Source organism: Pollachius pollachius, assembly GCF_949987615.1.
Source record: "Pollachius pollachius genome assembly, chromosome: 17".
In the NCBI taxonomy this organism is placed as follows: domain Eukaryota; kingdom Metazoa; phylum Chordata; class Actinopteri; order Gadiformes; family Gadidae; genus Pollachius; species Pollachius pollachius.
The window spans coordinates 13156699-13175399 of record NC_136950.1 but is presented as its reverse complement, the minus strand read 5'-3'; the positions used below and the strand labels follow the sequence as shown (position 1 = coordinate 13175399).

The window sequence follows — 18701 nt, the reverse complement described above, 5'->3', positions numbered from 1 at the left end:
ACTGCTTGGCTGCCTCTCCATGTTGCTTTTGTAACTGCATATAACTGCACAACATCTTTAAGGATTATAATGACTTCACAAATCTGCAAATTGTGTGATTGGACAATGAACACTACACAATATACATACGCACCGGTGGGAGCAGTATAGCTGAGCTGTAATGCAGAATTTGATGTTTGTTTCAACCCACAATAGTTTTGTTCTCCACAGAAAGTAACAATCGTTTCCCACCTTGTGTCTCGTCCCTCCATAGACTACAACAGCAGCGACCAGAAGACGGCCTGCAGAAGACATGAGCTCTATGTGAGCTTCAAGGAGCTGGGCTGGCAGGTAGGAAGGATCTCCTCCTTGCCTTGCATCACTGTAGTCTCTTAAGGGACGGGGCTAGGATCAACCACATGTCATAAATCAAATGGGATCCATTTCTCATTCAATTCCACCCGCTGAAAGCATATATTTAATTTGCCCTGAGTAGAGAGACTACACACAACATAACTCTGAACTTGCAAATCAAATGTGGAATATACGTTTCTAGGCGTTTCTACCGCAAAGGGAAAATGTCCAACTCAGTTGTCAAATTTACAATGGTGGGTTTTTTCCGACCCCTATATATTCAACCTTTTGTTGTGTTCCCTACAGGACTGGATCATTGCACCAGAAGGTTATGCTGCCAACTACTGTGATGGAGAGTGTTCCTTCCCACTCAATGCCCACATGAACGCCACCAACCACGCCATCGTGCAAACACTGGTGAGATCAACAGGGCTCTTTACGCTGTGTTCCTATAGTTACCGACCGGGATTTGGAAGGAAGCGGGCAGCCTATGTAACCACTACACTACCCACTGAACATACCGTGGACAATGCATTGATATGTGATATGGCTGTGATGGATTCTCTAAATGGTAAATGGACTGCATTTATAAAGCTTTTATCCAAAGCGCTTTACAATTTTGACATTCACCCATTCACACACCAACGGCCGAGCAGTTAGGGTTAAGTGCCTTGCTCAGGGACACCTTGACACTCGACAGGGCTGGGAGGAGCCGGGGATCGAACTAGCAACCTTGCGGTTACCAGCCAACCCGCTCTACATTCTGACCTACTGCCAGGATTCTCTTATCTTAACTATGTGCATTATCAAAATCCTCAAAACATTTACCTAAAGACCTAATTACAACTCTAATATACATTCCACTTGTGCAGAATGCCCGCCCCTTGTTTTTCACACCAACTCCTTGGTTTTCTGTCTGTTCTCCGTCTCTTCATTGCTGTACAACCCAACATCCTCTGTGTTGTACCATCTCGTTCCCTCCAGGTTCACCTGATGAACCCGGAGAACGTCCCAAAGCCGTGCTGCGCTCCCACCAAGCTCCACGCCATCTCCGTGCTCTACTTCGACGACAACTCCAACGTCATCCTCAAGAAGTACAAGAACATGGTGGTCCGGGCGTGTGGCTGCCACTGACCCCCTGACCCTGACCCTGACCCTTTACAAAGCCTGGCATCCCCTCTGCCAAATCTTCGCAGGCTGCACCTCTCGCAATATCCCGATCGGGAGACAAGTGACATACAGGAGTTACTGTTCTACTCCAAAGTCCACACCCCACGTCTTGAAATGAAAGTCTTTATCGATATCAACTGATTGGACATGGATAAAGAAAGGAAAAGATGTGTGATGCTATAATAATAATAATAATAATAATAATAATATAATAATAATGTAGTGTATTGGCACACCCATGTCCCACCATTGAGTCATGTCGTCAAATGACTCCAATGAGCACATTGTTTCCTGGTTCTGTAAGAGAGTGACTTGATGGATCCGGCTTGTGTTCCTGTTTGTAATCTGTTTAAATGTGTGCATGTGTGTGTGTTAGTGTGTGTATATACGTGTGTGTGTGTGTGCGAGTGTGTATGTGTGTGCACCCACTGTGCCTGATGAGCTGACTAGCCCCCTTTAGAGCGGGGGTCAAAGGGGCAGCTATTAGGGGAACAGTCCACAGTGCTGCTTCTCTTGGGGGGGTTTCGGCTCTCAGCAGTCCCCTTGCGTAATGAATGAACGATGTCCGGTGTAAGGTGTATGATTCTGTGGCGCAATTCCACAGCGCAGAAAGGCCAAAGTAGAGTTACTTATATGAACAGGCTAAATTAATGAAAGAATGGAGAAAATAAAGTTGACCGTACATGACAGATGGCACACGTTTATTAATGACAGTGGTCAACGAGACTGTAATGCTCAACTCTGCTGGGTTCAAATTGTGCATCGCTACATTTTGTTATTCAGAATCGTAAAAGAACACAGCTAATGCAACATCTGTATTGCCCTGCCGCGCCCCACCCCACAGCTCCTGGCCTTGTTTTCTCTTCTTGAAGCCATGTTTGCCTTCCTCAAAATATAATATGGACTCAACCAAAGTGACCGCAAGGCTATTTTAGTTGTGGACTCCTCCAAATATCTGCCGGCCGTCAATATTTGCAGGGCCCGCGCCAAGCCCCATCGCCCTGGCCCGGTTCTGGCCCGACCGGGAGCATGTTGTGGCTCGACTCATGTTTATCCTCCAGAGGTCCGGAGACTACGGCCTGATCCCACAACCCCCCCCCCACACACACACACACACACACACACACGCACTCACACGGACATGCAGAAACACACACACACGGACATGCAGAAACACACAAACGAACACGGACACGCACACACCCAAACACATACATACACACGCACACAAACACACACACACACACACACACACACACATGCACACACACACACACACACACACACATGCACAACCCCCCCCCGAAGGATAATTTCCTTGACAGCACAGTTTCAATGTTTAAACGATTCCCCCCCACCAGACAACCCGTCAAGCGTATGTCGGTGGAAAAACATTAGCTTGTTTCCCCCCCCGAAAGAAACGCTGTTGGTACGTCTCTTTTGGTGCCAGTTTCTGCAATTAGTCTTTTTTTACTTCCTATTTTTTCTCCCGACGTGGATGGTCAATTTTTGTTTGTTGTGAGATTGTCAGGTTATTTTCATTTTATTTTTTTACCAAATGAACATTGAACTGTGAGCTTGTCAGAGTATACAATCTTTGACCAATATGGATTTTAAATGGCAGGCGTGCTTTTAAGAATAACTAATATAACAAATCAAAATACCTTTGTGCCTAACCAACCTATCAGAAAATGACAAAATATATACCTCTGGTAAGCTGCTGTTTACATTTGTGATCATGTTAAGACTGTTATGTGTAAATACTTGTACATTCTTAGCTTATTTATTGCACCGCTTATTAAAAAAACGACATACCATGTTAGACAGAAGAACAATAATGGAGAAATATTTTTGGAAAAATACATTTTATTACGAAATCTCATGTTACAACTTGCCATATTCTTTTTTTTTTTTTTTTTTACAAAAATCAATAGGAAGTGTATGTCCTGTAACTTGCAAGAAACAACAATACTGCTTTCTGTCACTGGAGTTGTCTAGAAGCGTGTGCTATACATAAAATCTTTAACTGAGGAAAAAAAACCTAAAACCTTTTGCCTTGTTTGTGTACCTTGGTTGGACTTCTGAAAGCAGATCTCAGATCAGACATAGATGAAAGCATTACAGCCTAGATGTCCTGGTCAGAGACTGGCCTAATGAGAGGGTGGAGTTGGCTTTTTGGACTACAGCATACATACCTAAATAAATGCTACAGAAGGGACACAAGGACCAAGTGGTTATTTCACCATTGGGAGTCAGTTAAAAGCGATGTCTTATGTTGAACAAGTGAAATATATTACCCTGGTGCCAGCTGGTGGCATTTGTGTTATTTATTTTTTTAAATTATAATTATCATGTAATTTATATCCCAATATCTATCCATCTGTTTAAATAAAAACAAAAATAGTTACACGACATGTGTGTTTATTTAGGTCATGGGACGTGGCTCTAGTCCTGCTGGTCTGACTGATTTTGGAAACGTAACAATGTCATGTGAATTGCATTGTCCAATCTAACCGTATTGTGACCTGTGCATCGTTTGCGCAGAGGAGAGAACTGTTTATCAGCACGGGAGCCATGGGTTCAAGTCCAACCAAGACCAGTCTCCATTGAAGCCAGACCTAATGATGTGATTTTGGAGACCTAATGATGAGATTTGGGATAGTTAACGATTGAAATGTCAAACTTAACCAACGTTCAATCATATCAGCAGCTGGAGTACATTCAAATATTTAATCGGTTCATCTGAGGAAAATGTAACACCAGAGGTTCTCACGGACCAAAGCAGCCATCATCGTCATGCATTTATAACAAAAATATTATCCAGAACTGTGGTGCCAATGGAACAAGGGGAGAAGGGTCTGCTACTGATTAACAAGCTGTACACATGCTGTCCTGAGCGCTCTGCACACAAACACACAATGCAATGGCGATAGCCTGCACCAATCAGAACCTCGTCTCTAATGCCCCGAACCGATGAACAGCCCTAACCCTTGTACCAAAATATACACACTGATGTACTGATATTTTCTCACTGATGCTTCTGGTACAGCTGTCACTATCTCAGAATATCCTTCACACAAAAACTTCGGCCTGCCCTAAAGACTCCTGTATTTATATATCTAGATGAATAGAATAGCTGCCAACTCAGTCACATGACATGACCCTCTTCACACGATCTCACGTCACACCTATTTATCACTCATATGACGCGCTATTTCACTTTTACGCGAACTTTTAAAATAAATAAATAAATACCCTGAAATATATAATCATACGATGCTCGCCCAAGCCTCGGTAGGTATTAGGCCGCTCTTTGAACTCGGAGCGCGCAGAGAGCACTGAGCCCAGTCACAACATAGTAGCTTCGGTCACACGCTTCGGAGAAGCGCGGTCACGCCACTACGCTTTGTGATTGCGTATCTACATTGCTGTGTACGGTAAAGCACACGACGACACGGACTTCATGGTGCAATTGAGGGCACCTCGTGAACTCAGAAATACTAGTCGAATGGCAACGAAAGTATTTTTCAACGGGAAAGATATTTTTTCTTTCTTATTTTCCTTTGTTGAAATACATACGTATTAACCATTGGCATCCATTGCTATGTGGCCAGATTATAATTCAAACACATTTAAATCGCATGGACCTTAACAAGCATCTTCAACACCAGCCTGGTATCCATGGCTCAAACTCATGAGCTGTGAACCTGATATGCATGAATGTTCACTCGGTGGTCATCAGTTTTAGTCAAACATTGTTTAAACTTTTATAATCTCATCTGATGTTCACCGTTAAGTCTCCATCCCTATCATGATGACTTGATTAACTGGCCCTAATATTTGTTTTAAAGGCACACTAGTAACCCTTGCCGATTGACCTGTTTGGACATAACGGAATAATGTTTACGGAATAATAATGGGAAATCCTTCTTGCTATCACATTTTGCACATTTCAAGATTGGACAAAGTGCCTTAGAGTTATGGCACGACTTTGAACATTTCCTTTGATAGTCTAAGTGGCCAACGTTTAGTTAGAAATTGTGGTTTGCATCCAAGTCCACCAATAGGTCTCAATATTAGTGTTGATTGGTCAACAAAAGAAAAAGCCTTAGTGTTAGAAAATTGTTTTTTTTTTCGGAAACTGGTCAGTTCATTTTGACAACCTCCACCTGCAGGCTGCCACACAAAAACAACATTTGGAGTAATGAAATGCTGACTTTTACATAAACAGTAGAAAGAGGTATACGTGAGCAACAAAAGTGATCAAATGTTTTTGCAGATAAAAATGGATGCTGTCTAAACTACACTAAAGTTGCTACGGTGTCAATTGAGACAAAATGAAACCCATAAGCCACGTTTCTTTATAAATCAGTGTGTGAACCACATCCAAATTTTCCCCTTCACAGTTAGGTGACAACGCACCTGTTTGGACTCAAACTCTCCCCCTAAACTCACAAGACCCTCTCTAAGAACGCATACACTTGCAAGTATAGGGCCACCGTACCGCAGAATAAAAGAAACAAAAAAAGATTAGATTTTTGTTCTTTGAAAGTCTATCACCATTCAGACTTTTTTTCATTGCAATTATGGAAGAGAACCGCTCTCACACCCACACACACGCATCACATTTTTGCAAAAACGGAGACCAGCTGGTCTAGCTATAGTTTGGGTTAAATCAAGCTTAAAGCAGGACACAAATGTCCGCTCTGCATACGGCAACACAACCGGTAAACATTTGCATTTCCCTGAGTGTCAAGTAAACTAGGCCCACACGGTCGTGGATTTAAAAGTCCTCTAAAACTTAACGCTCAACTTCACAATGGAGGCGGGGGGGGGGGGGGGGGGGGTGAAGGTGCATTGATCATATTGTCACTTTTATACAGTTACATTAATGGCTCTTTGATAGATCACTTGTAGAAAAATTGATTTAATAAAAAATAAAAAAAAGGTCTTCAGAAACGTCAGTTATAATTTTCATATTAGCAAGATAGAACCTTTTGACAGCCGGCTTTGAAGAGTGTTCACTTTCCGGGACAAAAGTTTATTTTAATCACCACTTTGAGAGGTTATGGTTGATTAAGTACTTGCCTGCAAAGTGGTTCTTTAAAAATACTAATGTAGCTTGCAAGGGCAAACTGATTCCTTCAGATAACAGTAGAGAAACACAGATCCCACCCCGAAACACACTACTTAATCAAACTGCCCTTGATCCCAGGGGTGAAACAAATAAACCTAAGAATTCAAATAAACAGTTTGTAGCAGTCCTTCCTAGAGCCACTCTCCACTTCTGAGGAGTGAAATGATTACAGGGAGCTGGAGAAGGATGGTTGGCCAGGGGGGGCAGCAGACGGGAGGGTGGGTCCCAATGTCCAGAAATGCAGTGTGGGCGGGGCAAAGTGGTGAATGGCCAGTGCTGATTGGGCCGTCCTAAAGCTCGTCTCTGGCCTGCTTCATGATGAAGGAGTGCAGGCTTTCCAAGTCCCGCCCACCGTGGTGCTCCTCCCCCTGTTGACCGGCTTTGAACATGATCAGGGTAGGGTAGCCGCGCACCTGGGGAGGAGAGACAAACGCATAGTAAGACACTACCTTTTTTCCAAAGCAAAAAGCAGTTGGAAAGTTGCATTCAAAACAACAAAGATAGTGGGAAATGGGGCCATTGAAGTCATTGGTCCTATTAAGAGATTGCCCATACTCCGGACCCACAAGGTCAATCAGTGGGCCAACTTTTGTGATATTTTGGCCAAAACGGTAGCAGATGTTACAGACCGTGATTATATGAAGCAGTGCAATTCCCTAACCCAACCACAGATTCTGACTCTTATAGATTGATGATTCACCAGCCTGGCAATATGGTGTAGTATAGGATATTCCCCGGAACTGATTTTATTGGTTGTATTTTTTTGCGACTTGTCACCTGATTCCAGTTAAGTCTTCTTTTAACCAGATGTACAATTCACTTTGAAAAGGCTGTTGGAAATACCTGTAGCGTGAGACAGCACCAGAGAAGACTAAGACTTTTGGTTGTCACAAAAAATTTAGAAAAACTATATTCTCAATACTAATTGAGAACACCAACAAAGGAAACAGCAGGACAGTTTACACATGAGAAAAAATAAGCATTGTTCCGTTTATACGCTTGTGATGGCACAGAATCGCTCCTTTGACACCTGTCTTTGTAAACATTTCACGATATAAAAAAAAACAAAGTATTTTTAACCGGCGTACGTGTTGCATCAGCCGTCCCGGACGGACGAAGCCCGACGGTGCTTTTATTAACCGAGTGCCGCGGCGTCCCGTTCCAGGACAAGGTGGTGGCCACCCTGTTTTACGACCCCGGGACCCAGCCCACTAATTGAGCTTTACCACCGCCTGCGCAGCGACGACACTTCATCTGGAAGAACTGGCCCGGCTGACTCAGTCTGACCAGTGTGTCGAAGTGTGTGTGTGTGTGTCAATGTACTACAGTTCATGCTCAATGTAATCCCGGTCTGGCGTCGGGCCCCTCGCTCGAACCCGGTGCACTTACAGAGAGCCGGTTGCAGAGGGTGCGCTCCACGGTGCAGTCCACCTTGGCCACCTTGACGTCGGTGAGGCCGGGGAACTCCTTCTTGGACAGGTCCTCCCATGTGGGGGCCAGGTTCTTGCAGTGACCACACCTAAAGAACAGAGAGAAGGGAATAAATAGACGTTGGCTCCGTTCAGTTCAGAATGAGGACTTTTTAAAAGGAGAGTCTTGGAACTTGCGAGGGCTTTCAATGTAAAACAATAATAAACCGCAAATTCCTGTTCAATGCAACTTTAATGAGTAAATTCATTTACAAAAGTCAAGAGGGATTGAGATCGATTCATGCTTCACCAAGGGATAACTTGAGCTTTTCCTAATTCTAGATGGCATTTCAATTTGTTCCAAACGCTCCATTAATGTAATGGAGAAAAAAACCTATTTCTGTACAATTATTATCAGGCTAACTTGAGCTTACAAGAATCGCCCGTTTCTCATCTCATGAGAAAACCCCCCAGGCATGAGACATTAGTACAGCCGAAGGGGGAAACAATCACAATACAGACACTCACACACTCACACAGCGCAACAATGTGTACAGTGTCATCAAGGAAAATAACATTTGTAAACATTTGAATGCAAAGTTTGTCAGTCAAATCTTTATTTCAAGGAGTTCCTTTGTATGGCGCCTCTGGTTCCATCCCGACCCAATTACCCCAGTCAAATACGGTCCAACGTGCTGACCGAACCCCGTGCTGGTTAAGATAATGCCAAGTCATAAAATGTAGTGTTTACCATGGAGCGTAGAACTTGATGAAGGAGATGCCCTTGGCTACCGTCTCATCGAAGTTGCCTTCCGTCAGGGTCAACACTCCGGACTGAAGAGGAGAGGAGCGCCGTGTTAGAAACTAGGGCTGGAAGATTCATCGAATTTAAACCGACATTGCGATGTGATCTTTTTTTTTTTACCGTTACTGAATCGAGATCACCAATTTATTGAAGTTGTTATAATATCAATTCATGCATCAATTAATCTCAACACAAAGCCCTGGCCTAAAGGAAAGAGCAGTTTATATTTTGACTGCTTCCATAATGCAAAACATAAGGAACGTTAAAAAGAAAAATCGCATACTAAATCACAATCGCAATATTGGTCGAAAAACAGCGAAATGGTCGCTGTTAAGCTTATTTTCCCAAATCGTTCAGCTCAATTAGAAACCTTTCACACACACAGAGACACACACACACACACACACACACACACACACTGTGCTGTATGTTTCAGCAGGGCCTTATTCTCATGTTCTCACAGCATGTGCGGTAGGCCGTGCTGCACCACGGGCTTTCCCCGCTGTCACACCTCATCTCTGCTGCATGTTCAGGGGCGCTTTGAGCGGTGATGTCACCGCCCAAAGCTTAAACTGCCCATCTGAGATCCTGGTTTCTAATATGCAGGAAATAGCTGGCTTAGCCTTAATTGCGGGCTGCACCCACTCCGCTATGTAACAGCCGGAGTGGGTGCCAGGCGCGGCGAGCGGACTAACGCCAACCAGGTGAAGGCGACGGCCATGTGGTTATTCTCCGCCCCGTGGCGCTATGCAGACCCTAACATGCAGTAACGATTCAAATAAAAAAAAAAACCTTGCCGTCATTAAGTGTACTTAATAAACGCGTCAGATTCAGTGATTGTAATGGGTGCTGGTTTTCTTCCCCTCCCCCCCCTGCCCTCCTTTCTCCCAAGCTGGGTGACTTCAGAGGTCTGTGGTCTATTAAAGGTGTGCCGCCAGCGGGCCTGCGCACGCGTGCATGAGCATGCATGCACCCACCTTAACCTCCACCTCGGCCTCCACCTCCTGGGCGGGGGGGTCGGTTGGGATCTCGTTGTCCGACGGGTCCGCGGCGTCTGGCTGCGCGGCGGCGGCGGCGGCCTTCACCTGGGTATTCACAAACTCCTTGAAGGAGTCCAGGTCTCGCATGCCCCTGTACTGCTCTGTCTGGGAGCGTGGGGGGGGGAAACGTCATGGTTAAAGAATGAATCACCTCAAGGTGTTGATTAAGTCATCGCTATGCAAATGATCTTCTATGTGGTTGCTGCCCTGCCATTTATAAAAGTCGGCAAGAAGTTATTACTGAGGAGGTGGATCTTGGGTTAGGAGGACGAGGCTTGAGATGCACAGGTCAACGGAGCGAGACGTACCTTCTGCCCGTTGTTGAAGAACAGCAGGGTGGGGTATCCGCGCACGGCGTTCTCAGAGCACACCTCGTAGTGCTGAGTACAGTCCACCTAACAGCGAGCACAGAGGGGAGCCAAGGCGTTAGCCCACACACACGCAGAACCAGTGAATGAAGTGAATAGCCACTGGATGGGAGTGCCTGACATGAGTTTGGAGAGCATCAGTTCCCCTTGCAGTCTGTCACTTCAACATTGCAATTACCTTCTTAAGAAGAACAGACACAAAGTTTAGTTTGAGGATCTGGTGGGACGTGTTGTCTAACTGCTATGACCAAGAAGGATTTGTAATGCAATATATTTGATGTAGCAATAGTCTTTGGAGCCTACTGGAAGCATACAAACATGTTTGCATGTTTGTTTTTATAGGATTGTTTGAGTACGTTTATTTTTGCCCGAGGCCATCTCAGGCAGCTTCTTGCATTGTTTGTTATGCGCTGTGTATTTGGTTAGGATGGGGATGGGTGTGTGCAATTGGTTTTAATGTCTTCTGGTTTGTTCTTGGTATGCATCTGTTTTTTTTTTTTTTATGAGGCCAGACGCTGGACTGTCACTAAACAAATTTCAGGACAAAAAAGTATCTAGCCTTAACCAATATGGGTTGTAAATCAGAAAGCATCATGGGATCTTCTGTTGCCGATACTCTATATGCGCCATATGGTTACTTAGGACAAATAAACGTTGTTAAGCCACGTCTCGCGCTAGAAACGCTGCAGGAGTTTCAAACAGAACAATGTCTCCACGTAATGACATCATTTCCCGATTAATGACTAAACAACAAAAAAAAGTTACAATTCACATAATCACTAACATTCGTATGGTCCTATGCCTCCAAAATGGAGGCGGTCATTGAGATTTACGAGCCCTAAAGCTCACCTTGCCGATCTTGACGTCTTCAGAGTGCTCAAAGCTTGTGGCCAGCTGTTCCCAGGTAGGAGCCATTGCTTTGCAGTGGCCACACCACGGGGCGAAAAACTTGACAAAGTGGGCGCCTGCGCAAGAGAGGACACAACAAACCGGAAAGTATTATAAAGAGGGAGTTTATGGCAAGAGAGGAGGTTCGAGATCTTATCAGTCGATCATTTCAACACAAATTAAAAAAGATTGGATGTGTAAGAATCCTTCTCATTACTGGCCCCTTTGGCGGGTAAGTGAACTGCGCCCCTGCTCAAGCTTGTGCATTCGGAGCACTGAAGTGCGAACTCCATAGGTTAAGACAATGAAATCATAATCTGGTGTTAGTTATAAACATTAATAAACGCTGTATAGCTTAGAACGTTATGAAAGAACAGACAACTCTAGGTGCTTAGACATCACGTCCTCCCGTTTTCACAGCCCCGGTTCAAATATAATAGGAATCAGCCCACAGGCTGTTCTACGCAACAGCGAGACGGGGAAAATCAATTTTTTAAGTTTAATCAAAACTTGTTCAAATATTGACAATTTATGCATGAAAGTAATCCTACACGTAACTTCTTTAAAAAACATATACAACTGTGTGTGGCTGGTGGATTTTCCCATGGTGACTTAGAAAAAAAAAGCCTAGAACATGACATGAGAAAGACTCATGCACGGGAGCCATACGCAAGCCATTACACAATGCTGCTTGCAGCGCTGCCAAGAATTAAAAGGTGGGACGTCGAAAAAAAATAAAAATAATAACAGCTATGTCATATCCTGTCGTGTTTCAGCTCCAAACAACCACCCATTTATTTTTCTGCTGAAGCAAAACATTTGACGTCGACAGGCCCTAAGTGCTGTAATTTCAACAAGACAATTATCGTGGCCCGTGTTTATTTGCCAGTGTTTGTCTGAGAATTTGAAAATGAAAGCTAAAGGGGCCGACCAATGTAACGTGCAGGGCTTGGTTTTGACTGACACCGTGCACTGTAGCCTGGAGTCCAGCGCCCAAGTCAAATATTACACACGTCATTATGAAAGGGATTGTGGCCTTTCCATTCCAGCTTGGGGTATCCCCAAGTGACAACTGCTTGAATGTAATAAATTTATGTTTTGAAACGATGAAGACTGGGGAATACGTTTACCGGTTAGGTAACTGCAAGACAAAATACTTACCCTATTATAGTTAACGAACAGCTAAGGAACAGCAACGGAAATAACAGTAAATTGATATGTCCACCAAGTTGTAGATACCAATAAAAAATATTCAATCTCCACACCAATGTTAATTAAAACAGTTTTTTTATAAGAATTTGCCATTTGAATTTCTGACCGATGTCACTAATTAGCTAAATGCTTACGTTTAATGACTCCCAAGTAGTAATAGAGTGGTATTATATCTAACTTATGTGTGTATGTTGACTGGCCTGTTAAGATAAGACTTCCCATCATACATTGGCAAGTAAATGGATCATCTACTTCTTAGGGCATAGCAGCAAAGAGTGCAACGCTGCAGCGTACCCGTTACCTTTGGCAAGGTGGGCTTTGAAGTTGCTGACGGTGAGCTCATACAAGCCCTGCTTAGGCTCCGGGGCCACTGGAGGTTCTGGCTCGCTCTCGGGCTCCTGGAGGGAACAGGGAGGGAGGGACACAAACCAACATCCATGTCAAGCCAAAGACCTCCGCTCTGGAGGACTAAAAAGGGGAACAGGGTGGGACGCTCACCTCAGGCTCATCCTGGAGGGCCTTGAGCAGCCATGTCTCCAGAGACGGCAGGTCCCTTGGGCCTGTGTACTTCACGGCTTCCTGATCCGGCCTGTACAGCTTCAGACTGGAGAGACCAGAGACACGCGTATCGTTAGGAGAATTAAAAACAAGATGGACCGTGAAAACTGGAAGCTTTTGTCAGTCTAGCTGTAGGCCTACTTGAGCCCCTTAATGACATGTTTCTTAAACTTTACACTTTTACTCGCTTCGGATAAAGCGTCTGCCAAATGAAAAAAAAGTAGGGATGCACACTGAAAATGTTTGGCCGAAAATGGCCCAAAACATAATTTTCGGTTTCGGCTGAAGGAGTAAAAAGGCCGAAGAAAAATACCAAACATTTCTATTTTTGATGATGTGAGTAAAAAAAAAGCAACCAGTGTGGAATGAGCCGGGCGCGCTTCATCAAAAGAGAGAGTAAAAAAGAGCCGCACGTAAGTTTGTAAACAACTAAATTACAATACACAGAGATGAAAAAAGAGCCGGGCGCACCTGTTGACATGAATAAATTAAATGAATGAAAAACAGCAAAAGCGACATTCGGTTTTCGGTTTCGGCTTTCGGCCAACTGTTTCAGTATATTCGGTTTCGGTTTTGATCAAGAATTTTTATTTCGGTGCATCCCTAACAAAAAGCAGCTTCAGATAATTGGTCAAAAAGCAGGAGTGTTGAAGACTAGTCCCATTAAACATTATATTTACAATTAATTCCAGCGTCATCATAAATCAGGAAGAGATTTGATTGACAGTGCTTTTCTGATGTTTTAAAAAGTGCTTCATCGTCGTCTGCAGACTGCCGAGTTTGCACTTATGCAGCAAGTTGTCCTGATGGTTTAAGATGGGGCAATTACTGTACAGGTTCAAATTTCCACTCAGTGCAAGTGAATGTGTCATTTCTGTGTGTCAATCAGTGACAAGGTGAAGGCAATTACTTTCTGGGGTAGTTTTTTTTGTTGTTGTTGCTCGGAACATCAAAATGAACACTTTGTGAAACAAGTGGAACACAAGCACTTCTTATACTCCTCTTCGCTGCAAGAAAAGTGATGGGAAATAAATAAGATAAAGATGAGTCACATTAAAGTCGCTTCTTACGTTGGGTAACCCCTGACAGCGTGGTCTTTGGAGCAGAATTTGGTGTCCAGGACACAGTCCACCTTCACCACGTAGACTGGAGGCTTCTCCATACTGTTGTATTTGTCAGCCAGTTCGTTCCATGCAGGCTGGAGCCTCTGGCAATGGCCGCACCTGAACAGAGCACAAGGATAACATAGTCACCATCAGTATGTTACAGAGGTCATTCCTCTCAAAATAGACCTATAGTCAATATATATATATATATCATGGGAATGTATATTCATGCTTTCTTTCTATTAAAGGCCACACACTATTGACAGACACAATTGGCTGAGGAATAGTGTTAATAGCCTCCACTTTGATGTACCCTCACAATCTACAAAGACCTGAAGGGGTTTGAAGCATGACACAGCTTGATTTGACGTGATACATGCAGGAATGAGAGGAAAATACTTTGTAACGGGATGGGGGAAGAATGAGGACAGGAATCTCCTCGGTTACCGGCTCTGATTCAATCACTGCTTGCCACGTAAGCGATCGCAGTACAGCCTCCCTGACGGAGTGTCTCTGAACTATAAATACCTAAAACCCGACCTTTTAAGTCAATACTCAGCTTCAAACCGGTTCACAAAGCAAACAACATTAGCGTATACTTTCTTTTTTTTAAATGGACTCAGATTAAACCGGCACCGCATGGCCTTGTGAATGTTGTCAGAGGGTTTCACCCCTCACTAATAGGCTAGCTAGCTAGCTCCAACAGCCGGCCAACGGAGTTCAAACTTGCTAGCTAGCCGTGTGCTGCGAAGTAGTTCACAATGCACTTCAGAAACACACTTCTCAGTTCTCGGTACAGTAGCCCTGCTTATAAAGGGATAATAGAAATATGTGACCATCGATGCCTTTATTCAGTACAGTGTGTACATAAGTTGTTAACTTACCAAGGAGCATAGAACATGACAAAGTGTGGAGCAGTAGGCACAGCATCGTTGAACATTTCTACCGTGTACGAGTGCTTGGCATGTTCATCCTCTTCGGCTTCGGCGTCGCAAAACACACTACTTATGAGTAACGAGCAATAAATAAAACACAAAAGTGTGTGTGTGCAAAACTGAGTTGGAGCCATGGTTAACCCTCTTGCGATGTGAACGGGTCTCTGTGCAGGTTTGCAAAGACCGACTCGTAAATCGCCCTCTCCCTCTGCCTGCGCTGAGTGTAAAGCAATGTGTAATGTGGATAGGGCGCCGGCTAAACTTTAGCTCTGCGTCAGGAAATCCCGATACTGTGGGGATATGTGGTGCCCTGAAGCGCAACCCAAACAAGTCCTAATTGGACATGAGACACTTGAAGTTGAGTCGGTGAGACGACTGACAGACTTCCAGTTGCAATACAAGTGATTAACGAGGCGATGAAATATGCATCCCCATACATTTTATATTCCAAGCACTAAATAGCTTATTACTTGATACAGAAATAACGCATCAGATAAACCCAATTGTTGTCATTATTTCAATAATTGTAATTACTTCATATTATTGGCGTGAAATGATCACAAACATTTTGAGTCTGTGAGAATGATTTCAGTTAATCTCATGATCATCACAACATATTATTTGTAGGTCTACATAATTTCAAAGGAGGCCCTTTCACTTTAACTTTAATACAAGCTCATTGTATTGCAGGGGGGAGCTCTCCCAAATTTCGCTGTACCCGTACCTGTACCTGTACTTTGACAAATAAAGATCATTCATTCATTCATTCATTCATTGGGTCTATTGTGATTCTTGGACCACTAGGTAGCATCAGTAGCTTGTCTCTTAAAGTCAAAGGGGGCATTCTTTGCCTCACGTAGAAAAAACTCTTTCAGCTCACCAGATAAAGATATTTTAAGATATGTTAAAAAAATATATAAAAGATTTTAAGATAAAATATTGCAGAAGCTGTTAATTCAAAAACTCATAATAAACACATCCCAACTCATTAACACGTCACTGAATGCAGTGAAAATGTAATTAATGGAAAAATAATAATTTGAATATGTATTGTGTAACATTATAACCTCCATTTTAACAGGTGCTTAAAACCACTTATCCGTGATGTCAGACCACATTATCATACTGGTAGGGCTATTGGGGTTTACTCCCAGAGTCTGCAGGGGCACCAACGAGGAAGTCTAATGGCCTCGATCAAATTAAAATCATTACAAGTGGTACAATATCAATCTGCTACATGAGCACATTCAAGACTGCAATGAGACGGTAATTCATAACCCTGGATGAATAGTAACTACCAGCGGGCTTCCAGCTTTGCATAATGGCTCAATGTGCATACATAACGTGTGCTCAAACTCTGCTCTCTCCTAAACACACCTCTCTTTTCCCAGCCATGCCACACCAGCCCTGACTTTAGGAAGAGAAATATTACGACCCTTCCTACAGTAAGGGCAGACATTCTATACTGTACTATACTATACTTTACGATACTATACTATACTATACTATATGATACTTTCCCAATTCCCACATGGTAATAAAGCACTATTTCATCAAATACTAGTACTACCAGTTACTACAATACTATGCTAATCAACACAATACAACGCTACACTCCTCCCAGTGACTAGTATGGTCTTCACGGTAGTGGTCAGATGGTCAGAGCAGGACGCTGGTGTCTGCCTATATGTGCAGATGTGTCCCCTGGGTCCTCCATCAGTTCTTATGTTCCTTCTGTCTCCTTCCCTCCAGACGGCAGTAGGAGTGGGAAGGGAACAGGAAAGACTGAGAGCATGGAAACAGACAGAGGTGTTGTCGAGGCGGCACTTTGACATATCCCACTTTTCCAGACCCAAGCCGCTCTGCTGTGAAACCCATCCTCTCCATACGTGTCTATATGGTAGGTAGGAGCGCTGTAAGGCGCTAAAAGGCCATGGGCTATAGTTTACTCTATGTGTGGCGTGTTTTTCTGTGTGTGCGTTCATGTGTATGTGTGTGTGTGTGTGTTTGTGTGTGTGTGTGTTTGTGTGTGTGTGTGTGTGTGTGTGTGGTCAGGGGGTATTTTAAGACAATCCATATCAAGGGATTGGTTTTCTCTCAGTGTTCTCTGGATGACCATTACAATTCCTCTGATAACACAAAAACGCACAAAGAGATAATATGGTCAACAGAGAAGATAAGGGTGTTTGACGCAGAGGTATTATATTCATAAGTGTCTCCCCTCTGAGACACAGTAAATGCATTGACCTGACCTGAAGGGTTGATGAGAGTTGCCCTTTCTCCTTATGGCTTTAGGATCCAAACACCCATTGGAAATACCCCTTGTGCCGTTTACCTCTGACCCCACTTGGAAGAGGAAGCGATGCAGACAACCAACTAACACAAGAATATACAATGCATCACATAAACGTGGAGATCTCTGGACAGAATTCCTTGCACATTGCACGTATTGTATACTTCTTATTGTGAACATCTGCACATTCCATGGCCCATACGTTGCACATTCCTGCACAAACTGTACTTATGGTAAATGTTGGTGTACAGTACTTGCGGGTTTACCTTCTTTCCTCCTAGTTTATATTTATGTTTCTTTCCTGTGTTTATTTTTATTGTTATGCACCAAGCACCCTGACAAATGCCTTGTCTGTGTCTAACCTGCTTGACCATAAGTCAATTTGGATTCAGATTCCAGCCAGAGAATCAACTTTTCCTTCTCCCATATCAGTACTAGAGTATGCTGTGAAACACAACTGAGATATGTCTTTTTTAATGGTACATTCCTAAGCGTAGGAGCTGTACCTCAAATATCATGTCCTAGAAACCAAGTGAATTCCTTCCTTAAAGAAACAGCCTAAAAAGCAACGTAAATATCTCCCGCTCATTCCAGGTGCATGGGCGCCCTAGGCTGAGAGAGGCTCAATCTTCTCATGAGGTTCCAGAGGATGGGAAAGCTTCCACAAACTCTCCAACTAATCACGTATATATGTGTCGCCAACAGAAAAAATTGTACGTTGAGTGATCCCACCGTGACCCTCTGGACTATCCCATCAGCCCCATCGTGATAAGATGGATAGGCTCCCGGCGTCGATTGAGGTGGCCTCACAGACCTTTCCAGAACTTAGGCGCACTGTGTCAGCACCACGCTGGGAACAAGTGTTTATTTGAGCTTAAAGGGGGGGGGGGGGGGGACCTTGATGTAGGCCTATGTTCAAGGTTCGTAACAACCTATCACATGTCCATCATTTCCTATGGCCTGTAAAACACCCACGCCTCCACGGTTGATTGGGGGTGAAAAATGATACACGCGATTATTTTTCCTTGACTCTCATGCACATGATAAATACCATGGACCCCCCGGTTTGGAAACCCCTTGAGAGAGAAGGGGGGGGGGGGCTCTATTGTTAGAGGGGAGGGGGTCATACATTTTTTAATCTCAACATGTCATATGGATGTGGTAGAAAGTTATTGAATTGAGGGTCCACATTTTATGAACGCCCTTCCAATGGGAAGGGCACATATTTGAGCATGTCTGCTGGTTACCCGTTATTGATGTCCAGGACTCCTTGCCAAACCAGCCCTAGCATGGTGTAATGGTGTTGGTGGTGGGAGATTAATGGAACCCCATGGAACCAAAGACAATCTGTTTATATTTTTAATTGCCCGGAGCTAAAGGCTGCACAAGCCAGCAGGTGGTGGAGTGGGAGCATGTGACTCTGAAAATAAGTATGAGAACTAGTATG

The 18701-nt window shown here is 43.8% G+C and overlaps 2 protein-coding genes across 2 annotated transcripts in view; one reads left to right on the top strand and one right to left on the bottom strand.

The window, feature by feature from the left end:
- bmp6 (bone morphogenetic protein 6) overlaps positions 1-3912 on the top strand; it is a 46837-nt gene extending 42925 nt beyond the window's left edge. The window contains exons 5-7 of the mRNA XM_079754839.1: positions 254-330; positions 640-750; positions 1318-3912. Coding sequence (XP_079610965.1) covers positions 254-330; positions 640-750; positions 1318-1467 — 338 coding nt within the window. The 3' untranslated portion in view covers positions 1468-3912. The remainder of the gene's footprint in view (positions 1-253; positions 331-639; positions 751-1317) is intronic.
- Positions 3913-6410: 2498 nt separating this feature from the next.
- On the bottom strand, positions 6411-15162 carry txndc5 (thioredoxin domain containing 5). The gene is made up of 10 exons (XM_079755087.1): positions 14911-15162; positions 13991-14143; positions 12861-12966; positions 12664-12760; positions 11112-11227; positions 10203-10289; positions 9832-9999; positions 8801-8883; positions 8030-8159; positions 6411-7053 (listed from the first exon to the last, which is right to left on the bottom strand). Exons 1-10 carry the CDS (start codon positions 15093-15095, stop codon positions 6931-6933), a joined length of 1248 nt encoding a protein of 415 aa, XP_079611213.1. The 5' UTR covers positions 15096-15162; the 3' UTR covers positions 6411-6930.
- Between the last annotated feature and the right edge of the window lie 3539 nt (positions 15163-18701).

What these genes read in the sequence shown, in the direction of transcription:
- txndc5 (XM_079755087.1), bottom strand. Translation starts at nt 15,095, where the DNA reads ATGGCTCCAACTCAGTTTTGCACACACACACTTTTGTGTTTTATTTAT. An exon ending in GCTGTCAGGGGTTACCCAAC is followed by an intron (nt 12,967 to 13,990) that starts GTAAGAAGCGAC and finishes TGGTCTCTCCAG; the next exon opens with TCTGAAGCTGTACAGGCCGG. An exon ending in CCCTCTGCAACCGGCTCTCT is followed by an intron (nt 7,054 to 8,029) that starts GTAAGTGCACCG and finishes TCTCCTCCCCAG; the next exon opens with GTGCGCGGCTACCCTACCCT.